Raw genomic sequence first — 19,551 nt, 5'->3', positions numbered from 1 at the left:
GGGATGTGGAACTCAACCTCCGCTTCCATGTTAAAGTAGATTTTGCCATCTCATCGGGTATGAGGGACAGGGGAGGCTGCTTTTAGTTCATTAAAGCACGGTTTGACCTTTTTACAGCTGTTTGTATAAATGTGTACGATCCAACAATCGGTGCAGAGAGGAAGCTGTTTTTACAAAAAGCTAGTGATGTTTGACATGGCTGTGCCTCGGAGGATTTTTTATTCTTGGGAGGAGATTTTAACTGTACAGAAATTGCATCTTTAGATCGCAACCAGCGCCCCAGAATGCTCTGAGGAGCTGGTCCACTCCCATGGTCTGGTGGATGTATGGGGGAGGATGCACGCTGATGGTAGATAATACACATGGTCGCACCTCAGAGAAAATAGGATTTCCTCAGCCAGGTTAGACCGTATTTATTGTTTTAAACATCATTTTAATATTTTTAATTTTTAATTTTTTTACAAATATTTTCCATTACAGGTTTAGCCATGTGCTCAGTGTTTTGTATGTACTTACATGTGATAGGCTTCTGTAATCTGCATGTAAGATAAAATAAATTCACTTAAATGAGGGCAAACTGACCAGTCCACATTTTATCACGGGGTCAGTTTAGGGACAGGCCTTGCTTTAGTACACCAACACTTTTCAATAGATTGTCTCCTTGATTCCCTATCTGTTAAATGAACTGCTAAGCATGCATCTGCAGATTTCATCAGTTAAAAGTTGAATGTATTCGGTGGTCACATGGACGCTGCAGCATATAGCTGTCTCTCTTGTTTGCTTTGCTGATTCAGGCTTCGCTCTTGAGTCTAAGTGTGGATTTGGTTATGTCACTCCTAAGACCTAAGGAACAAACACATAACATGATCCTCGTAGATAGCATAGGGCTGATATCTCCAGAGACATTAATTGAGAAGGTTTTAGACCTGAGAAAGACATCTGAATAACTGTGTTACGTTTTTCAAACCAAGTATTATGATCCACATACGGTAAGCCACCTATTTCTTTCTAACCGGTAAGCAGTACAAATAACTGATAACTCAGTGTTGTAAAGTTTACTGGTTTAACTTTACTTCAGTTGTGGAAGCAGTCAAAGGAATCCAAGGTTTGCATGTTTCATCTCATGATCTTACATCATTTACATTACTCTTGAACATTTTTGAAGTACACCATGACTTTTGATGACAGCCATTGATTTTAGTTCCTGCCCGTACAAATCAACTCTGAGACACAAGTCAGACTCAGGCAGATGAATTATCAAAGGGAACATTTAACTTCCTAATTATTTAGTCAAAGTAACCACAGTATCATGGGGTCATGCAGTTGAGAGCAGGAGCTGCTTAGAAAAATCACCACATTATAGTGTCTTCATGTGTTTGTAGAGAGGCCATCTGAGTTGACTGTTGAATTTGCAAACTGTGCTTTCGGTTTGTGGCATTAAAGATTCAGAAGCATGTTGTTTGGACTCGGATGAAGCATAGAGGTTTGATCCTGGGTTTATGTTTAGAATTAGGTTAAAGTCAGGGATTAGGAGAAATGTAGTCACTAAAAAGGTCTGGACTTGCGTAGACAGACAATTGTGTGTACATGTGTGTTTTTGTGTGTCAACAGTAAGCACGAGGCAGATGAGCACTGAGCCAGCTCTTACCTAACATATATTTCCTAGGTAAGAGAATCCAGTTGCTTTCCTCTGGCTGGCTTTTCATCAGAACTGAAACCAAATGAAGCCAGATGTTTCCTGCTGGCTTCAGTCGCAGTACAAGTTTTACTGCTGCTCTACCTTCGCCTACAGAGAGAGAGAGAGAGAGACAGAGACAGAGACAGAGACAGAGAGAGAGAGTTAATGTGAGGTAATGAAATTGCGGTGAACACATGTAAACTTTCTTTCTCTCGCTTTTTTTCTTTGCGCTTTCTCTCTCTGTCTCTGTCTCTCTGCTGGGAGTTTGTCTGTGAGTGAGACGCTGAGCGTGTGCTTTTTGATACTTTTTGTCATTCTTTTGTTTAGTAATGGGTGTTGATTTAACTTAATTTACTGGTGATAGTTTGATTTTGTTTACTTTTTGTGAGTTTTGGTGTGGTAGGTGGGGTGTTTGTGGGGTTTTTGTCTTGCCGTGCTCATTTGTCTCGCCGATCGGCGTCCGACGGCATGGTAAATGGGGAATTCGCTAAGCTCACGAGGAAGCACGGAATCAAAATTTACGCCGGCTTCCCGTGTAGCGTAGAGGAGATAGTATTAGCTGTGGGGGAAAAGGTCGGACACGGCAGTATAAAATCACTGGCGCGGATGAACAGTGCTGCTGTCATTTTCCTGGATCCGGTCGAGAAGGTGCTCCGCGTCATTGAAACAGGTATTGTGGTGAACGAGATGTTTGTGCAGGTGTTGCCACTCACTCAACCCGCAACCTGGGTGTCTGCGTATAAGTCTCAGTTACTGAAACATTTAGTGTCTCTCCATAGACAGTTATATATGATACTTAATAACCGGGATGTGGAACTCAACCTCCGCTTCCATGTTAAAGTAGATTTTGCCATCTCATCGGGTATGAAATGTTTGCTGGGAGGAGGCCACACAGCGAGAGCCTGTCCGAGGCGCGGGGATCCAGCTCTGTCTGGTCCAGGCTACTGCGGCGGGGGGTCGAGCATTTTATCGAGGGGAGGCTGCTTTTAGTTAATTAAAGCACGGTTTGACCTTTTTACAGCTGTTTGTATAAATGTGTACGATCCAGCAATCGGTGCAGAGAGGAAGCTGTTTTTACAAAAAGTTAGTGCCTCGGTGGATTTTTTATTCTTGGAAGGGGATTTTAACTGTACAGAAATTGCAAAAAAATACGCTTACGTGTTTTATACGGGTTTTGGTATTAAATGTCTTGTATTTGGTTGCCGTGGGTCATTGTTTTCATTCTCCCTTTCTTGATTTGTGAACTGGAATGGTTTTTGTGTTGCTGCATCAGATTTGCACGCATGGGTCGGGGGTGGTCCATTTGTGCCAGGTGTGATGGGGGTGGTGAGAGGACATAGGCTACTATGGTAATGATGTTGTTGGGGATGGTTATTTTGGTTATTTGATGTTTGGGGTCTTTGTTTGTCGCTTTGTCGCACTCACACCTGGCATGCATCATGAGGCAGATGGCACTGTGGGATGTTGAGCTGTAAGTATCTGTGGTATTTCTGTGTTGGGCTGTGGTGGATGTATGGTACGAATGGATAGAGGGGAGGGCTGATTGGGTGGGAACATGTGGGTGCAGTGCGTGTTGCCATCTCGGTGCGTGCAGCGGCCTTCCCCTTCTTCGGCACGTGGCTCGCCATGGTCATGTTGCCACTGGGTTCTGGGCTGTGCTTCTCCCTCGATTTGGATGGCTTCATGTTTCTCAGCCAGACGGATGCTGGTGGGGAGGTTGTCTATTGTGGTTTTCATTTGTGAGGCATGTGTGCACTGAGGTGGCATTTTGTGCTGTGCCCATGTGTTTTTGTTTGATCGGTTTTCTTTTCTTTTGTTCATCCATTTTGTGCGTTCGCCACGGTTCAGTGCAGTTGCACTGCAGATGCTTGCGTTTCGGTGTGTTGCGGTATTGTCGGTTGTGTGGTATGTGGTGTGTGGTGTGTGGTGTGTGGTGTGTGGTGTGCGGTGTGTGTTGTGTGTTGTGTGTGGGTATGACGGAGTGGAGAATGGAGGTTTCGGAAAAAGAATCTCTCTCTGTCTCTCTCTTTCTCAACAGTGCTCAGAGCTAACGGTGTTAACCCAAAGAGTGGCCGCTACGTTTCAGCAAAAATGTTGTGGGTCAGGGCAGCGGCGCATGAGCTCAGCGCAGAGCGGGGGCCATTAGCTAGCAACAAACAAACTAACATGCACGCGCAGCCGGACCGCTTAGAAAGTTTAAAAGAGAAGACGTGTAGTTCAGATGGAGGCAATGTGTGTGGACAAGAGACATAATGTTTGTTTTCTCTTTTACAACAACACCCTGGAAAGCAGTTAGCCATGGCAGTAATATACTAAAATGTTTTATGAGGAAATGTATAAGGAATGGAATGTGTGGCAGTCTTTATTCTTTACCTCACCCACTCACATGCACACACAAACGCCCACAGACAGACACACACACAAACAGACACACACAAACCTTCTTACTCACTTCCGAAGCATTCCATGTCCCTGGTTTGGTGTGAAGAGGCTCCCAGGGAAATTCATTCTTCTGTGGTTTTAGGACAGAATCTGTCATTCTACAAAACATTTAACATTCCATAACTATAGAACTACATTCTCTGCTGAGGCAACATGTTGAGCAACATTCTGAAAACCCCTTCCATCCTCTGGATACCATGAAAATAGCTATTCAGTCATATTATCTACAAAGTATATATACATTATAACAGATATATGGTGTACTGTGTCCTTGAGAGAGAAAAGAGGCAAGTGTGTGTAAAGTCAAGTTGGGATAGCTGGTTATGTTGTAATGGAAAATGTAATGTGTCATTGACCTCAGTGATGCTAATGTTTCACCCTCAGCTTTTTTTTATTTGCCCTTATATGGCCTCAGTTTTCCTCATATTGTTTTTGTAGTTCAGAAGCTATAAGGCAAGCAAAATGATCAAGTTTGACATTAAACTAATATTACATCTGTTACATCTATGACTCATCTACAGGTTAAGATCCCTCATGGTCTCTGATCAAAGACAGAGAAGATTTCTGGGTCAGGGTTTGGTATTACGTGGACGTAGAGGAGCCAATGGTTTACCAATACGTGACGTGACAACCTACCTCTTTTACATTGTGATTGGTCAGCTGTGTATATCATGTGCTATTACATGTTCAGCTTTACTTTAATTCATTTTTAATTAATTTAAAACTCTTGGGTCTTTAAAAGAAGAGCAGTATTCCATTCACTGTTCAGCTGATCTCTACTGAAGTCTCTTCCTATTTTACTTGTATTCACATGATATGTAATGCATAGAAATATTTATGTTCCCAGTTAGTATCAAAGTCAGATCATTGACCAAATATTATTTCTGGTGTGTCTGTAAGAAGCTAATTTATGGCTTTTTGTATCACTCTCTCTCCCAGGTATCCCTAAACCTCACACCATCGCAGAGCGAGCATCAGATTATGCTGTCCTGAGTCCCGCAGCGTCCAACTCCAAACCAACAGCCAATCAGCAGCCACCATCGGGGTTGGCCAGACGACCCATCACACCCGCTGCATCGAAACTCCCTGTGAAGGGATTACCCACAAGCCTCAGTTCCTTATCACTGGGAAGCACCGAGATCAATGGAGCCACAAGCAAAGGTGTGTAGATTTGACATCAACTCTCTTCTTCTCTCTCGCACACACGCAGTTTAGCTTCCTTCTCTTACCACAGTTGGTGTGTGTGTTTTTCAAGCACACACACACATGCAGAGTCGGTCTCCATCATACACACACACACACACACACACACACACACACACACACACACACACACACAGACCATACCAGTATATGTCTGTCAGCAACACGCTCACTGCATGTGTCAAAGTGTGGAAATCACAAAACTGTGTGTGCTAGGGCCAGAAAAACACACATAGTGTGTGTGTGTGTGTGTGTGTGTGTGCATCCTAAATGTTGCACAATACACACACACGCACACACACACACACACGCACGCACGCATGCACACACACACACACACACACAAATTGCACCACACAAATCAGGTGCAAGAGTGTACTGAAAAAGAAGACCCTTCCTCCCTTCCAAAATCTTCTGCTTGTCTTCTTCACTGATCTTGCCAGCAAGCTTTTCATCCTCCACTGTACAAACAGGCTGTAAGCGTGAGATATGTCTGCTCAGTTCCCGTCACACTGTTATACAGAGTCGTCACCCCCCTAGCCCCGGGGAATCTAGGAATGTGTGTGTAAGTGAGTTGAAATGTTTGCACGTGCTGGACACAAACTCTATTTTTTTAAATAACAATACATATTTAGTGGCAGAGAGTGTGTGTGTGTGTGTGTGTGTGTGTGTGTGTGTGTGTATGTGTGTGTGTGTGTGTGCGTGCGTGTGCGTGTGAGTGTACGTGTGTGTGTACATTGTCTATAGCACCATTCTTTAAAGCATAAATCCTCCCTACACTGACCCTAAACACTGTATCTCTGCAATGTACGTCATATTTCTCTGCCTTTTTTTTATCATATTATATATTTTTCTTAATGCTGCAGATTCAAAGCCAAATGAAGATGTTGTTTGGCTTGTTACTGTGTACAGCATCAACAACAGAGGAGCTAACAGATAAAGGTTCACACCAAGTGTTAGTGTCAGTCCCTCACAATGAAACAGAAAGAGCATGTTGGTAGGTCCATCACTTAACTGGTGAAACACACAACTCACACTAAACACTCACACTATAAACATAAGATACATAAAACATACAACCCATAAACATATAATGAAAATGCATAAAACACACATAAGCTCATATTAAACAGTGTACCTCAAGTGACTGCGTAAAAGAAATCCTAGAGTGCATCCATTATCTTCTTACCTCAGTGGTTCATCCCCCAGCAACTGTTCATGGAAAACTCACCATCAGTTCACTCATCATGAGAGATAAATCATTTGTCGACATGTTAGACCTGACCTTCGCTACTCTGAATCTGCCTCCTCCATACTGAGGAGAGAGTGGATAATCTAAAGCAGGGGTATTCAACTAAAATTCTAAGAGGTCCAGTTCGAGAAAATTTCCACAAGCAAAGGTCCGGAGCATCATAATGTCTAACTTGCGTTATGAATTAGTGTGATATATATTGAAGCAGCCTAGTAGCTGTATCAACGTCTGCACGTCATCAACAACTGACTGTCAAATCTAATAAAGAAAGTACAATTTAAAAACATTTAGACAATATTTATTGTCACTTAACATTGAACTATACAGATATATAATATTGTAGATATGTATGATGTTCTTCTCGGGCTGCATTTAAAAATAAAATTGAGAAAATAAATAAAATAGCTTTTGAAAAATTGTGAATCTTAAATAAAGTGCTTAATATTAGAAAAATTTAATAAAGTGTAGCAGCAGCTTGAGTTTCCCCTTTTATTTAACTGTTTCACATCTTGATTTAACTCTCAACCAATGTTAGAATAAACCAGTCTCAACACATTTTAACAATTGAACAGTTTAACCCAGACTAGCACATCCTGGGTTAAACTATTCTCTGTGGTTGATGATGCTGACAGGTGGCCTATTTGCTTTATTTTGTCACAAATCAAAATCACATTGGGCTCTGAGTGCTTATTTTCTGTGACCTCAGTTCAGACTTGAGTGGGTATGTTTGGTCAAAAACGCCTCATAGTGGCGTTTCACATCGCCACTTTTAATGAGCACCACGGTCTCTGAGCATATGAGACACTGGTGTTGTGCTCCGGATGAACATGAATGAGTCCATTCTGGGTTGAAAGCTCTGTTGACTTCTCTCTTCTTGGAGAGCGCCACGAGTAGTTATTTTTTCTCTCCCTGTCTGTCGCTCACTCGTCTCTTCGTCAGTGTTTTTCTCCCTTTCTCCGTCTTCTCTCCCTGTATCGCTGACTCGTTTTTCCGTCTGTCACTCGCCTCTCATCTGTCTGTATTCAGAGTTGCAATGTTTGGAATGCACAGATTTGATTGGCGGAGTGGCATCACGTGGGATGGCTTAACTCGCATGTAATTGGTCTGTGAGTTTCCTGACCCGCAAAACCTGTGCCGTAAAAACGAGTGCGGTGATTCTCTAGTTCACTCCTCTCCTTTCCTCCCCTCTGTTTTTTTTTTGTAGGTGTGTGCGAAGCGCCGCCCTCCGTGATACAGAGCGGAGAGAATGTGAATGCGCAAAACTAAAAAACTAAAAATAAATGCGCCGTTAAAATAGAAGTACCGGTCCCGGTCCGTATAGGTCGGCGTCTGTACAAACCTGGCAACTTAAGTAAGAGAAGAAGCAGGCTGACTAAAAGTGTGCACTCCCAAATCGTAATGAATGTTTCAAAAGTGTGAAGTAAAGATTATTATTGATATTGAGAAAAAAACAAATGTACGGTCACATATCTTTTAAAAGTTAATATCAGGAAAATCTTCAGTAGTATTTATTGTCTTTTACATGAAGAACAGTGGCAATAAATCAAATCAAAATCTAATGTATTTATATAGCCCATGGGTGGCCAACCCGCGGCTCTCGAGCCGCATGCGGCTCTTTGCCCGGTTTCATGCGGCTCTTCAGTTCATATCAAATTTGATTTGTGAGTGTGTGTATGTGTGGTGTCAGTATGAGAGCATGACAGTGCGTCTAATTTTGATGTGGCCCAAGAGCCAATCACAAAAATGCCTGCGATGCAGTGAACCAATCACCGTCAAGGGGGGAGAAAGAAACCTATAAACACTATCTGACCATCTGAGTTCGATCCTAAAATTGCAGGGAAAAATGCACAGCTAAGTGAAAATATGAAGACCAACATAGGACGTTTTATTAGAGTGGGAGAGTTCATATTCATATAAAAATGCTGCCTGACCTAGTGCAAAGTGTATTGGCGTGTATTAACAAACTGAAACTGTTTAAAACACTTCTTCAAAAAGGGAGAATTAGCGCATTTTCCCTCTCTGCTAAAAGCAAGCGGACAAGCCGAAATGCAACATTGGTTTAAACCCTGCACGAAAACTTTGCGACCCGGTTCCATGATCTACACCTGAAAAGGTCACAGATTTACGTTCCTCGCTGACCCTTTTAATGCTGAGACGGACTGTTTGAAAGCCCCGCTAGTCCATACCTGTCAACATTGGAATTTCAAAATAAGGGAATTATTTTGCCGGACTCCGCCCGGCTCTCCAACAGCTGTCAGCCACCAATGTAAACGTGAACACATAAGGGACATTCAGGAAATACATGTTTATTTAAAGTATGTATTACTTGTACAGACATGTTTATACGATTTATGTATTTTATTTGATGAGTTAATATCATCAATTTCTTTGATGATGGATGAGTTGTGTGGCTTTTGTTTCCCCCGACGAGGACTTCCTTGCGATGGCAGAGTCTGGAAACATATCCGCTACACTGCGACTGAAATCACTGCAGAAGCTGAAGGCTACATTATTTTTGGCACAAATCATCGACATCTTTCCCTCAGCTCTGGTCACTTGGTTTGCCTCCGACACAGTTCTTGTCACACATGAAGTCATTGACAGTGTATGTTTATGTGCCTCTTGGCGTGCTTCTGCTTGGACGATACTTCATGCTGGCGAACATCGTTTATAGATCGTGTGCATGTGACGTCACGCTTACGTCCCAACCCGTAAATCAGCCATGTTGGATGATATACACAACCAAGACGGCGCCCGTTTGCGTGGGAGTTGCTGCAACGCTTCGTAATTTTCTTTGTATTTAAACGTCTAAGATTGAAAGAAAATGCCAATCGTGTGCGCAGTGTATAATTGTGGTAATAACGCTACTCGTGACCCAGAGAAATGGTTCTTTAGATTTCCTAAAATCATCAAAGACAACGATCCACAAAAGAGGGATGAATTGCTGTCTACCGAACGCTGTGAGCTGGTTTAGCAACATAACTCGTGAGGATTTAACAGAAGAAAAAGCACAATTCACCCGTGTGTGTGGCGTACACTTTATATCTGGTAAGAGCTCATGCTAAAGCTATGTTTTCAATGTTTACGTTAAACATTTGTGCTTATGATATACCCGAACACTGTAAGACCTTACTTCTCCATATCGCTGACTGGTAAATAAGTCACTTTCTTTACATGTGATGGCAGCCATTTGCTCTTTTCTTCTGTGCATGTTTTTGTTTGGCTTATTCTTGAGACTACTTCACTTGCGAAAAGCAAAGCACCAATGTGAGAACATGCTTCGCTTAATCCAACCATACAATCACAGTGTGCGAGGATAACATCGCCGCTCTTCTCACTCACAAACCACAGTTTGAGCGGTGTATCTCGAGCTCTTTGAGAGTGATTTACACGGGCATGGACGAGCACCCTGTCATCGTTCAGTGGTTTGGTAAGAAGACTACCAACCCAGCCAGAAACAAAGAAATTATAAGCATCTAAACTCTTCTATGCCTTCATTTGTACGTTGGTTGCCCACGACGTTTGTAGCACAAGGTAGTTCACAATATCCGGATATTCAATCGGCGGTAATGAATCTAAATCCTCAATATAATCCGAGGGCTTTAGCGTGTACGGGTCACGGCGGCAAATTTGGACTTTTTCCTCTGAATCTTGCCTTTGCAGAGGACTCCACAGAGTCAGAATACTTTGAAGAAGTCAGAGTTGTATTGCTGTTGTTGTTCGCTTTAGACGCCATTGTTGATTTGTATATCATCCAACATGGCGTTGCATGCATACGTCACACTGTTTTGTCACGTGTTTGCATACCATCTATTCCGTCGTGTGCGATGCTAACATCTGAATGGCACACTTTACAAAAAGCACGAGTTTGCCCGACTCTGCTTTTAATAAATAATGGACGGTCTCCTCTCATTTGGTACTTGCATAAAGTTTTAACTTGTTTGGCAGGTACAACTGCGTCTCCATCTATCTCCCGTTCACTGTGACTCTCATCATATGTTTTCGTCTTCTTCTGTATTATTGTTCCTGTTTTCTTCTTCTGTGTGTTTACTGGCGGATAACGTTTTTCAGCTAAAGTTAAACATAATACTGCCACCTGCTCTACCGGAGGCCACTTTACACTTTTTTAATTAGGCCTATCTTTCTTTCTGAAAGGTTAAAAATACGGGATAATTACAGGAAAATATTTAAACGGGAGAAAATCGGGATCAAAGTAAAAATACGGGATAAAACGGGAGGGTTGACAGGTATGCGCTAGTCACGGACGAGGCGGAGATGATTGAACTTTCTGAGGAAGACTGACCGAAACCTGTTCTGAGGGAAGGGACCCTTGAGTTCTGGAAAACTGTACCAATGGAAAAAATATCCCAATGTCAAACGGGCTGCACTCAAGCTACTATCAATGTTTGGGTCAACATACGTCTGTGAGTCGGTGTTATCTACCCTGAAACACGTGCAATCAAAGTATCGATCTGTTCTGACTGACACACATGTGAAAGAATTGCTTCGAGTGACCACAACGGAATACAAGCCAGATTTGAGAAGGATTGTTCAAGGCAAGGAATGTCAGAAGTCCCACTAATTTAAAGAAGCAACATGGAAGATAAAACACTTTTTCACATTTTTTTACTGAGAGTTTGTGTGTGAGAGTGCACACAACTGGCCTCTGAATACTGGTAGGAGACGTGTCTGTCTGTGTAAGGGTCTTTGTGTGTGTGTGTGTGTGTGTGTGTGTGTGTGTGTGTGTGTATATACAGTTTTAATTTTGACTGTGTGAGAGAGAGAGGGGAGGAAGAGAGTGAGGGAGCACTGAGAAAGGCTGAGAACAAAAGAGAGAAGGGGGGGGGGGGTGGTGCGCATATGTGACTGTGTATGATGTGGCTCTTTGCAGTAACATAGTAACATTTTTGGCTCTTAACCTCTGACTGGTTGGCCACCTATATTATAGCCCAATATCACAAATGACACATTTGTCTCAGTGTGCTTTACAGACTGTACAGCATACCTTTTCCTTAGACCCTCGCATTGCACAAGGAAACACTTCCTCAAAGAAACCCCACAATTAAAGGGGGAAACATGGAAGAGACCTAAGTGAGAGCAACTGAGGAGGGATCCCTCTCCCAGGACGGACAGACTGTAATAGATGTCGTATGTACAGGATAAACAACATAGTACAAATACAACATTTGACACAAATGATGGTGTGATCAAAAAAGAGAAAGTATGGATGAATCCAGGAAAATGTCAAAAAGGCTTCTCGGTGTCCAGCAGGGGCAGCCACGATTCATGATCCTGACGTAAACTTTAACAGTGGCAACCTGCCACATGAGAGACACAGAAACTCCGGGGATGATGCCCCGGATGCTGAGTTAGTAACATACATTTACATACATTTATAAATACAGATAGAGAGGGAGAAGAGGGGAGAGGGAGGGGAGGAGAAGCAGGAGAACATGGAGGTGTCCCCCGGCAGTCTAAGCCAAAAGCAGCATTAATAGGGGCTGATCCAGCCTGAGCCAGCCCTAACTATAAGCTTTATCAAAAAGGAAAGTCTTTAGCCTGCACTTAAATGTGGAGAGTGTGTCTGCCTCCCGAACACAAACTGGAAGCTGGTTCCACTTGAGAGGAGCTTGATAGCTGAATGCTCCGGTTCCCATTGTACTTTTAGAGACTCTAGGAACCACAAGTAACCCTGCATTCTGGGAGCGCAATGTTCTAATTGGTTTATAAGGTACTATGAGATTTTTAAGATATGCTGGAGCCTGACCAAAAATTGCTTTGTAAGTCTGGAGAAGGATTTAAAATTCTATTCTGTATTTTACCGAGAGCCAGTGCAGACCAGCTAATACAGGAGTAATATGATCCCGTTTCCTAGTTCCTGTCAATACACGTGCCGCTGCATTTTGGATCAACAATATTGGATCCTGCACTGGGTTCTTAATTGTTACTGAAAGCGGCATTCCTTTGTGATAGGGGCCTCCACATTTTCTCAACTGATCTCCAGGTGTTGCTGTTCAGAGTCTCTACAAACCCTAAATATCCCTACAAACAGACTGAGCCATGAAATGTGGTCATAGGCTGAGAAAAAAGCTTGTAAGTGGAGTAGTGACAAATTGTCACAAGGAAATAGTAACATTTCTGCAAGTCTGAATCAGTTATTATTTTCAGAGAAGGATATGCAGCCCAGAACATAACAATATAATTGTTAATTATTTATGCAGGTGTTAAAAAACATCTCCTGCTTCATAGACAATTGGTTACAACACATGCAACATTACCACAGCGTTCATAGCTTGTCCCAGCCTTGGGACCAAATAAAATAATCTTTTAAAAAGTTATACTCTTCCATTTATATAAAGAATTCTCAGTAGTTTAATATCTCTTGTATTCCCTTTCCTTCAGCTTCTCCATCATCTCCAGGAGCTCCAGCATCAACAGTGACCAAGCCAGAGGAGCAGCCCAGCAGAAGCTCGTTTCCTGTGGGCAGCCAGAGCCCGGCCAAGCCCCTCATCTCCAGCCCTACATTTACCGCCAGCACCAGGCATCCTGCACTGAGGAGCAGAGCTCTGTCACTGCAGGCCAGGACCACTGCTACATGTGAGTGTTTGTTTGTGTGTGTGCTTGCGTGCGTGTGCATTCAAAGGAAAAGGTAGTATGTACTGATGTACCTTCTCAGTTTCTGAGAGCAGCTCAATCCTCAGCAGTGATTGTGTCATCATGCTCCTTTAATGCTCTGGGATACAGACTGGGTCATGGAAGTGCTTCATGTTCATCAGTTGTGAAAAGGGGCTATTGTTCTCTGTCGGTAGAAGTAACATTGGCCTTGTTGGGCAGGTTTGTTGTTGCCACACTTTTTTTACAGTTGTCCCCTTCAAGAATACACAACTAAGCTCAAATAATAATGTTCTTCAGTACAGTTGCAGTGTTAGTATATATTTAGAAAATATCATTATTGACTCATTTCAATATTTTTCTGTGTATCTGTAATGAATACAGTACTCCAGGGGTGGCCAACCAGTCAGAGGTTAAGAGCCAAAAATGTTACTATGTTACTGCAAAGAGCCACATCATACACAGTCACATATGCGCACCCCCCCCCCCCCCTTCTCTCTTTTGTTCTCAGCCTTTCTCAGTGCTCCCTCACTCTCTTCCTCCCCTCTCTCACACAGTCAAAATTAAAACTTTACACACACACACACACACACACACACACACACACACACACACACACACACACACACACACACACACACACACACACACACACACACACACACACACAAAGACCCTTACACAGACAGACACGTCTCCTACCAGTATTCAGAGGCCAGTTATTATCAACAATGAACATTGTGTGCACTCTCACACACAAACTCTCAGTAAAAAAATGTGAAAAAGTGTTTTATCTTCCATGTTGCTTCTTTAAATTAGTGGGACTTCTGACATTCCTTGCCTTGAACAATCCTCCTCAAATCTGGCTTGTATTCCGTTGTGGTCACTCGAAGCAATTCTTTCACATGTGTGTCAGTCAGAACAGATCGATACTTTGATTGCACGTGTTTCAGGGTAGATAACACCGACTCACAGACGTATGTTGACCCAAACATTGATAGTAGCTTGAGTGCAGCCCGTTTGACATTGGGATATTTTTTCCATTGGCACAGTTTTCCAGAACTCAAGGGTCCCTTCCCTCAGAACAGGTTTCAGTCAGTCTTCCTCAGAAAGTTCAATCATCTCCGCCTCGTCCGTGACTAGCGCATACCTGTCAACCCTCCCGTTTTTCCCGGGATTATCCCGTATTTTTACTTCGATCCCGATTTTCTCCCGTTTAAATATTTTCCTGTAATTATCCTGTATTTTTAACCTTTCAGAAAGAAAGATAGGCCTAATTAAAAAAGTGTAAAGTGGCCTCCGGTAGAGCAGGTGGCAGTATTATGTTTAACTTTAGCTGAAAAACGTTATCCGCCAGTAAACACACAGAAGAAGAAAACAGGAACAATAATACAGAAGAAGACGAAAACATATGATGAGAGTCACAGTGAACGGGAGATAGATGGAGACGCAGTTGTACCTGCCAAACAAGTTAAAACTTTATGCAAGTACCAAATGAGAGGAGACCGTCCATTATTTATTAAAAGCAGAGTCGGGCAAACTCGTGCTTTTTGTAAAGTGTGCCATTCAGATGTTAGCATCGCACACGACGGAATAGATGGTATGCAAACACGTGACAAAACAGTGTGACGTATGCATGCAACGCCATGTTGGATGATATACAAATCAACAATGGCGTCTAAAGCGAACAACAACAGCAATACAACTCCGACTTCTTCAAAGTATTCTGACTCTGTGGAGTCCTCTGCAAAGGCAAGCGCTAAAGCCGTCGGATTATATTGAGGATTTAGATTCATTACCGCCGATTGAATATCCGGATATTGTGAACTACCTTGTGCTACAAACGTGGTGGGCAACCAACGTACAAATGAAGGCATACAAGAGCTTAGATGCTTATAATTTCTTTGTTTCTGGCTGGGTTGGTAGTCTTCTTACCAAACCACTGAAAGATGACAGGGTGTTCGCCCATGCCTGTGTAAATCACTCTCAAAGAGCTCGAGATACACCGCTCAAACTGTGGTTTGTGAGTGAGAAGAGCGGCAATGTTATCCTCACACACTGTGATTGTATGGCTGGATTAAGCGAAGCATGTTCTCACATTGGTGCTTTGCTTTTCGCAAGTGAAGTAGTCTCAAGAATAAGCCAAACAAAAACATGCACAGAAGAAAAGAGCAAATGGCTGCCATCACATGTAAAGAAAGTGACTTATTTACCAGTCAGCGATATGGAGAAGTAAGGTCTTACAGTGTTCAGGTATATCATAAGCACAAATGTTTAACGTATACATTGAAAACATAGCTTTAGCATGAGCTCTTACCAGATATAAAGTGTACGCCACACACACGGGTGAATTGTGCTTTTTCTTCTGTTAAATCCTCACGAGTTATGTTGCTAAACCAGCTCACGGCGTTAGGTAGACAGCAATTCATCCCTCTTTTGTGGATCGTTGTCTTTGATGATTTTAGGAAATCTAAAGAACCATTTCTCTGGGTCACGAGTAGCGTTATTACCACAATTATACACTGCGCACACGATTGGCATTTTCTTTCAATCTTAGATGTTTAAATACAAAGAAAATTACGAAGTGTTGCAGCAACTCCCACGCGAACGGGCGCCGTCTTGGTTGTGTATATCATCCAACATGGCTGATTTACGGGTTGGGACATAAGCGTGAAGTCACATGCACACGATCTATAAGCGATGTTCGCCAGCAAGAAAAATCGTCCAAGCAGAAGCACACCAAGAGGCACATAAACATACACTGTCAATGACTTCATGTGTGACAAGAACTGTGTCGGAGGCAAACCAGGTGACCAGAGCTGAGGGAAAGATGTCGATGCTTTGTGCCAAAAATAATGTAGCCTTCAGCTTCTGCAGTGATTTCAGTCGCAGTGTAGCGGACATGCTTCCAGACTCTGCCATCGCAAGGAAGTCCTCGTCGGGGGAAACAAAAGCCACACAACTCATCCATCATCAAATAAATTGATGATGATAACTCATCAAATAAAATACATAAATCTTATAAATATGTCTGTACAAGTAATACATACTTTAAATAAACATGTATTTCCTGAATGTCCCTTATGTGTTCACGTTTACATTGGTGGCTGACAGCTGTTGGAGAGCCGGGCGGAGTCCGGCAAAAGAATTCCCTTATTTTGAAATTTCAATGTTGACAGGTATGGACTAGCGGGGCTTTCAAACAGTCCGTCTCAGCATTAAAAGGGTCAGCGAGGAACGTAATCTGTGACCTTTTGAGATGTAGATCATGGAACCGGGTCGCAAAGTTTTCGTGCAGGGTTTAAACCAATGTTGCATTTCGGCTTGTCCGCTTGCTTTTAGCAGAGAGGGAAAATGCGCTAATTCTCCCTTTTTTGAAGAAGTGTTTTAAACAGTTTCAGTTTGTTAACACACGCCAATACACTTTGCACTAGGTCAGGCAGCATTTTTATATGAATATGAACTCTCCCACTCTAATAAAACGTCCTATGTTGGTCTTCATATTTTCGCTTAGCTGTACATTTTTCCCTGCAATTTTAGGATCGAACTCAAATGGTCAGATAGTGTTTACTCAACGATAGGTTTTTCCCCCCTCGACGGTGATTGGTTCACTGCATCGCAGGCATTTTTGTGATTGGCTCTTGGGCCACATCAAAATTAGACGCACTGTCATGCTCTCATACTGACACCACACATACACACACTCACAAATCAAATTTGATATGAACTGAAGAGCCGCATGAAACTAGGCAAAGAGCCGCATGCGGCTCGAGAGCCGCGGGTTGGCCACCCCTGCAGTAAAACAAACAGCTAATCTTTGCAAATTCTTTTTCTTACATGCCTTTTGTAAACCCATCAAATCAAATCAAATGTATTTATATAGCCCAATATCACAAATGACAAAAAAACTGAGGGACTTGATAGCTGAAGGCTCCGGCTCCCATTGTACTTTTAGAGACTCTAGGAACCACAAGTAACCCTGAATTCAGGGAGCGCAATGCTCTAGTTGGTTTATAAGGTACTATGAGATCTTTAAGATATGCTGGAGACTGACCATTAATGGCTTTGGAGGTCAGGAGAAGGATTTAAAATTCTATTCTGTATTTGACCGGGAGCTAGTGCAGAGCAGCTAATACACAAGTAATATTGTCCTGTTTCCTAGTTCTTGTCAATACATGTTCCGCAGCTGTCACAATTCTGTTCCTTTAAGGTTTGCTTGCCCAGTAGTGTGCCACTCACCTGCTAGCCACGCTCCCTCTACAGCTCACCTGACTCTCCCTGCTGGAAACAATTAGGCCTAGGTAGTATTTAAGCCTCCTATGGCCTCTATTCCTTTGCCAGATTGTACTCTGTTGTTATGCAAGTCTTTCAAGCGCTTTTTCCTGAACAGATCTCTTGTTGCCGACCCTGCCTGCCCCAGACCTGCCTGCCTGCTTGCCTGTTTCTTGATCAAGCCTGTTTTGAACCTGTCTGCCTCACCTGTTTCCCGACCTGGCCTGGATTCACTCAACCTGCCTCGCTTGTTTCCAGACCCTCTGCCCGGCCCTGTCTTACCTCTTGCCTGCTACCTGTTGGTTTGTCCTTGTGGATCATTATCATCTCGCTGTGGATTTGTTTTTCTCTGCCTTAACCTGCCCCTGACTGATAATAAAAGTCATTACCAATTCTCCTCGGTTTCCTGTGTGCTGCATTTGGGTCCATCATCGACTTGTTGTGACAGAACTATCTGGCCAGTCATGGACCCAGCACACCCCGCATCACAGCAGAACCCTGCATCAGCGCTGGCCCGTCTCGAGACGGTCGAGGGGGCCCTCCAGATGCACGAGACAACGATAGCCACATTAGCTGCGGAGTCACGCCAGTCATCCTCTTCTCATGAGCAGGCGTTAGCTTTCTTAGGTGCAGCAGCTAACAGCTGCCCTGGCTCAGCAAGCAGCTCCGGCACCTCCTCCCTTGTTTCCGCCACCTGCTTTTGCACACATGCCGCCTGGATTCACACCAGAGCCCTGGGAAGGAACTCCGGAGCCCATGAAGGGGGGTCGCACTAGCCTCACCTCAGAGGAGCACCACCGTTGGGGTAATCTGTGCCTCTACTGCGGCCAGGCAGGCTATTTCATGTTCCGTTGCCCAGTAAAAGGCAGGGATCAGTAATGAACAATGTACTGGTGAGCCAAACCCAAATACTTACCTCGTCCTGTTCCAGCCAACACATTAGACGACTATCTTCTGGGGACGGTAACTCATCAGACTCCACATGCTGCTGTCCGGAAACCACCATGAGACCATCTAGTTCCACCTCCTACGGTCTCCCCAGAATCCTGTCATATCCAGGGATATATTGTGGGACAGGGCAGTGTACAGATGGACCCCATCAAGGTCGCAGCCTGTTCCGGACTCTCGCAAACAGCTGCAATGATTCCTGGGGTTAGCCAACTTCTACCGAAGATTCATCCACGGCTATAGCACAGTGGCTGCGCAAATCACAGCCTTAACCTCGTCCAAGGTTTTTTTCCGGTGGTTGTCCTTGACTGAGGAGGCCTTCCAGAAACTCAAGACCCGGTTTACCTCCGCCCCCATCCTTCAAGTATCGGACCCAGAAGGACAATTTGTCGTGGAGATGGACGCCTCCAAAGTGGGGGTTGGAGCCGTCCTTTCCCAGTGAGCCATCAACGATCAGAAGCTTCACCCCTGTGCCTTCTTCTCGAGACGGTGGACTCCGGCGGAGAGGAACTACAACCTAGGGAACCGGGAACTGCCGGTGGTTAAAATGGCGTTAGAAGAGGCTAACGCTTGAGGGGACCAAGGTACCTTTTCTACTATGGACCGACCATAAGAACTTGGAATATATCCAGTCGGCCAGAAGATTAAACTCCCGTCAAGCCAGATGGTCTCTGTTTTTGACTAGATTTAACTTTTCTCTATCCTACCGCCCTGGTTCCCAGATGGGTGGAATACGCTCACAACACCTTGGTCAGCTCTGCCACAGGTTTTTCCCCTTTTCAGTGCGCCTACGGCTTCCAACCTCCATTATTTCCTGCCCTGGAGAGAGAAGTTTCCTGCCCGTCCGTCCAGGCTTTCATTCGTCAATGTCGCCAGACCTGGGACCAGGCTAGGAGTTCCCTTCTCCGCTCAGCCTACCGTTACGCCACTTCGGCTAGCCGCCGCACTAAGGTGCCCTCCTATCAGGTGGGCCAGAAGGTTTGGCTATCATTCAGGACATTCCATTACGGGTTGAAACTAAGAAGTTGGCGCCAAGGTTTATTGAGCCCTTTGTAATTCTGAAGATCATCCACCCTGTGGCAGTAAGACTCAGGCTACCCGTGCCATGCGGATCCACCCAACCTTCCACATCTCTAAGGTCAAG

At 43.7% G+C, this 19,551-nt stretch overlaps 1 protein-coding gene across 12 annotated transcripts in view; it reads left to right on the top strand.

Annotated features, from left to right (window-relative positions):
- LOC115006846 (microtubule-associated tumor suppressor 1 homolog) overlaps positions 1-19,551 on the top strand; it is a 72,245-nt gene that overhangs the window by 15,831 nt on the left and 36,863 nt on the right. For all 12 annotated transcript variants that reach the window (XR_003832129.1, XR_003832128.1, XR_003832130.1 and 9 more), the window contains exons 5-6: positions 5,060-5,281; positions 12,978-13,172. Coding sequence is in view for 8 of the 12 variants with exons in the window: in XM_029429423.1 (XP_029285283.1) it covers positions 5,060-5,281; positions 12,978-13,172 (417 nt within the window). In the remaining 4 variants the exon portion in view is untranslated. The remainder of the gene's footprint in view (positions 1-5,059; positions 5,282-12,977; positions 13,173-19,551) is intronic.

The sequence above is a fragment of the Cottoperca gobio genome, chromosome 1 (genome assembly GCF_900634415.1).
Source record: "Cottoperca gobio chromosome 1, fCotGob3.1, whole genome shotgun sequence".
Classification (NCBI taxonomy): domain Eukaryota; kingdom Metazoa; phylum Chordata; class Actinopteri; order Perciformes; family Bovichtidae; genus Cottoperca; species Cottoperca gobio.
The sequence above is the reverse complement of the archived record's forward strand: the minus strand, read 5'-3'. Positions and strand labels throughout refer to the sequence as shown.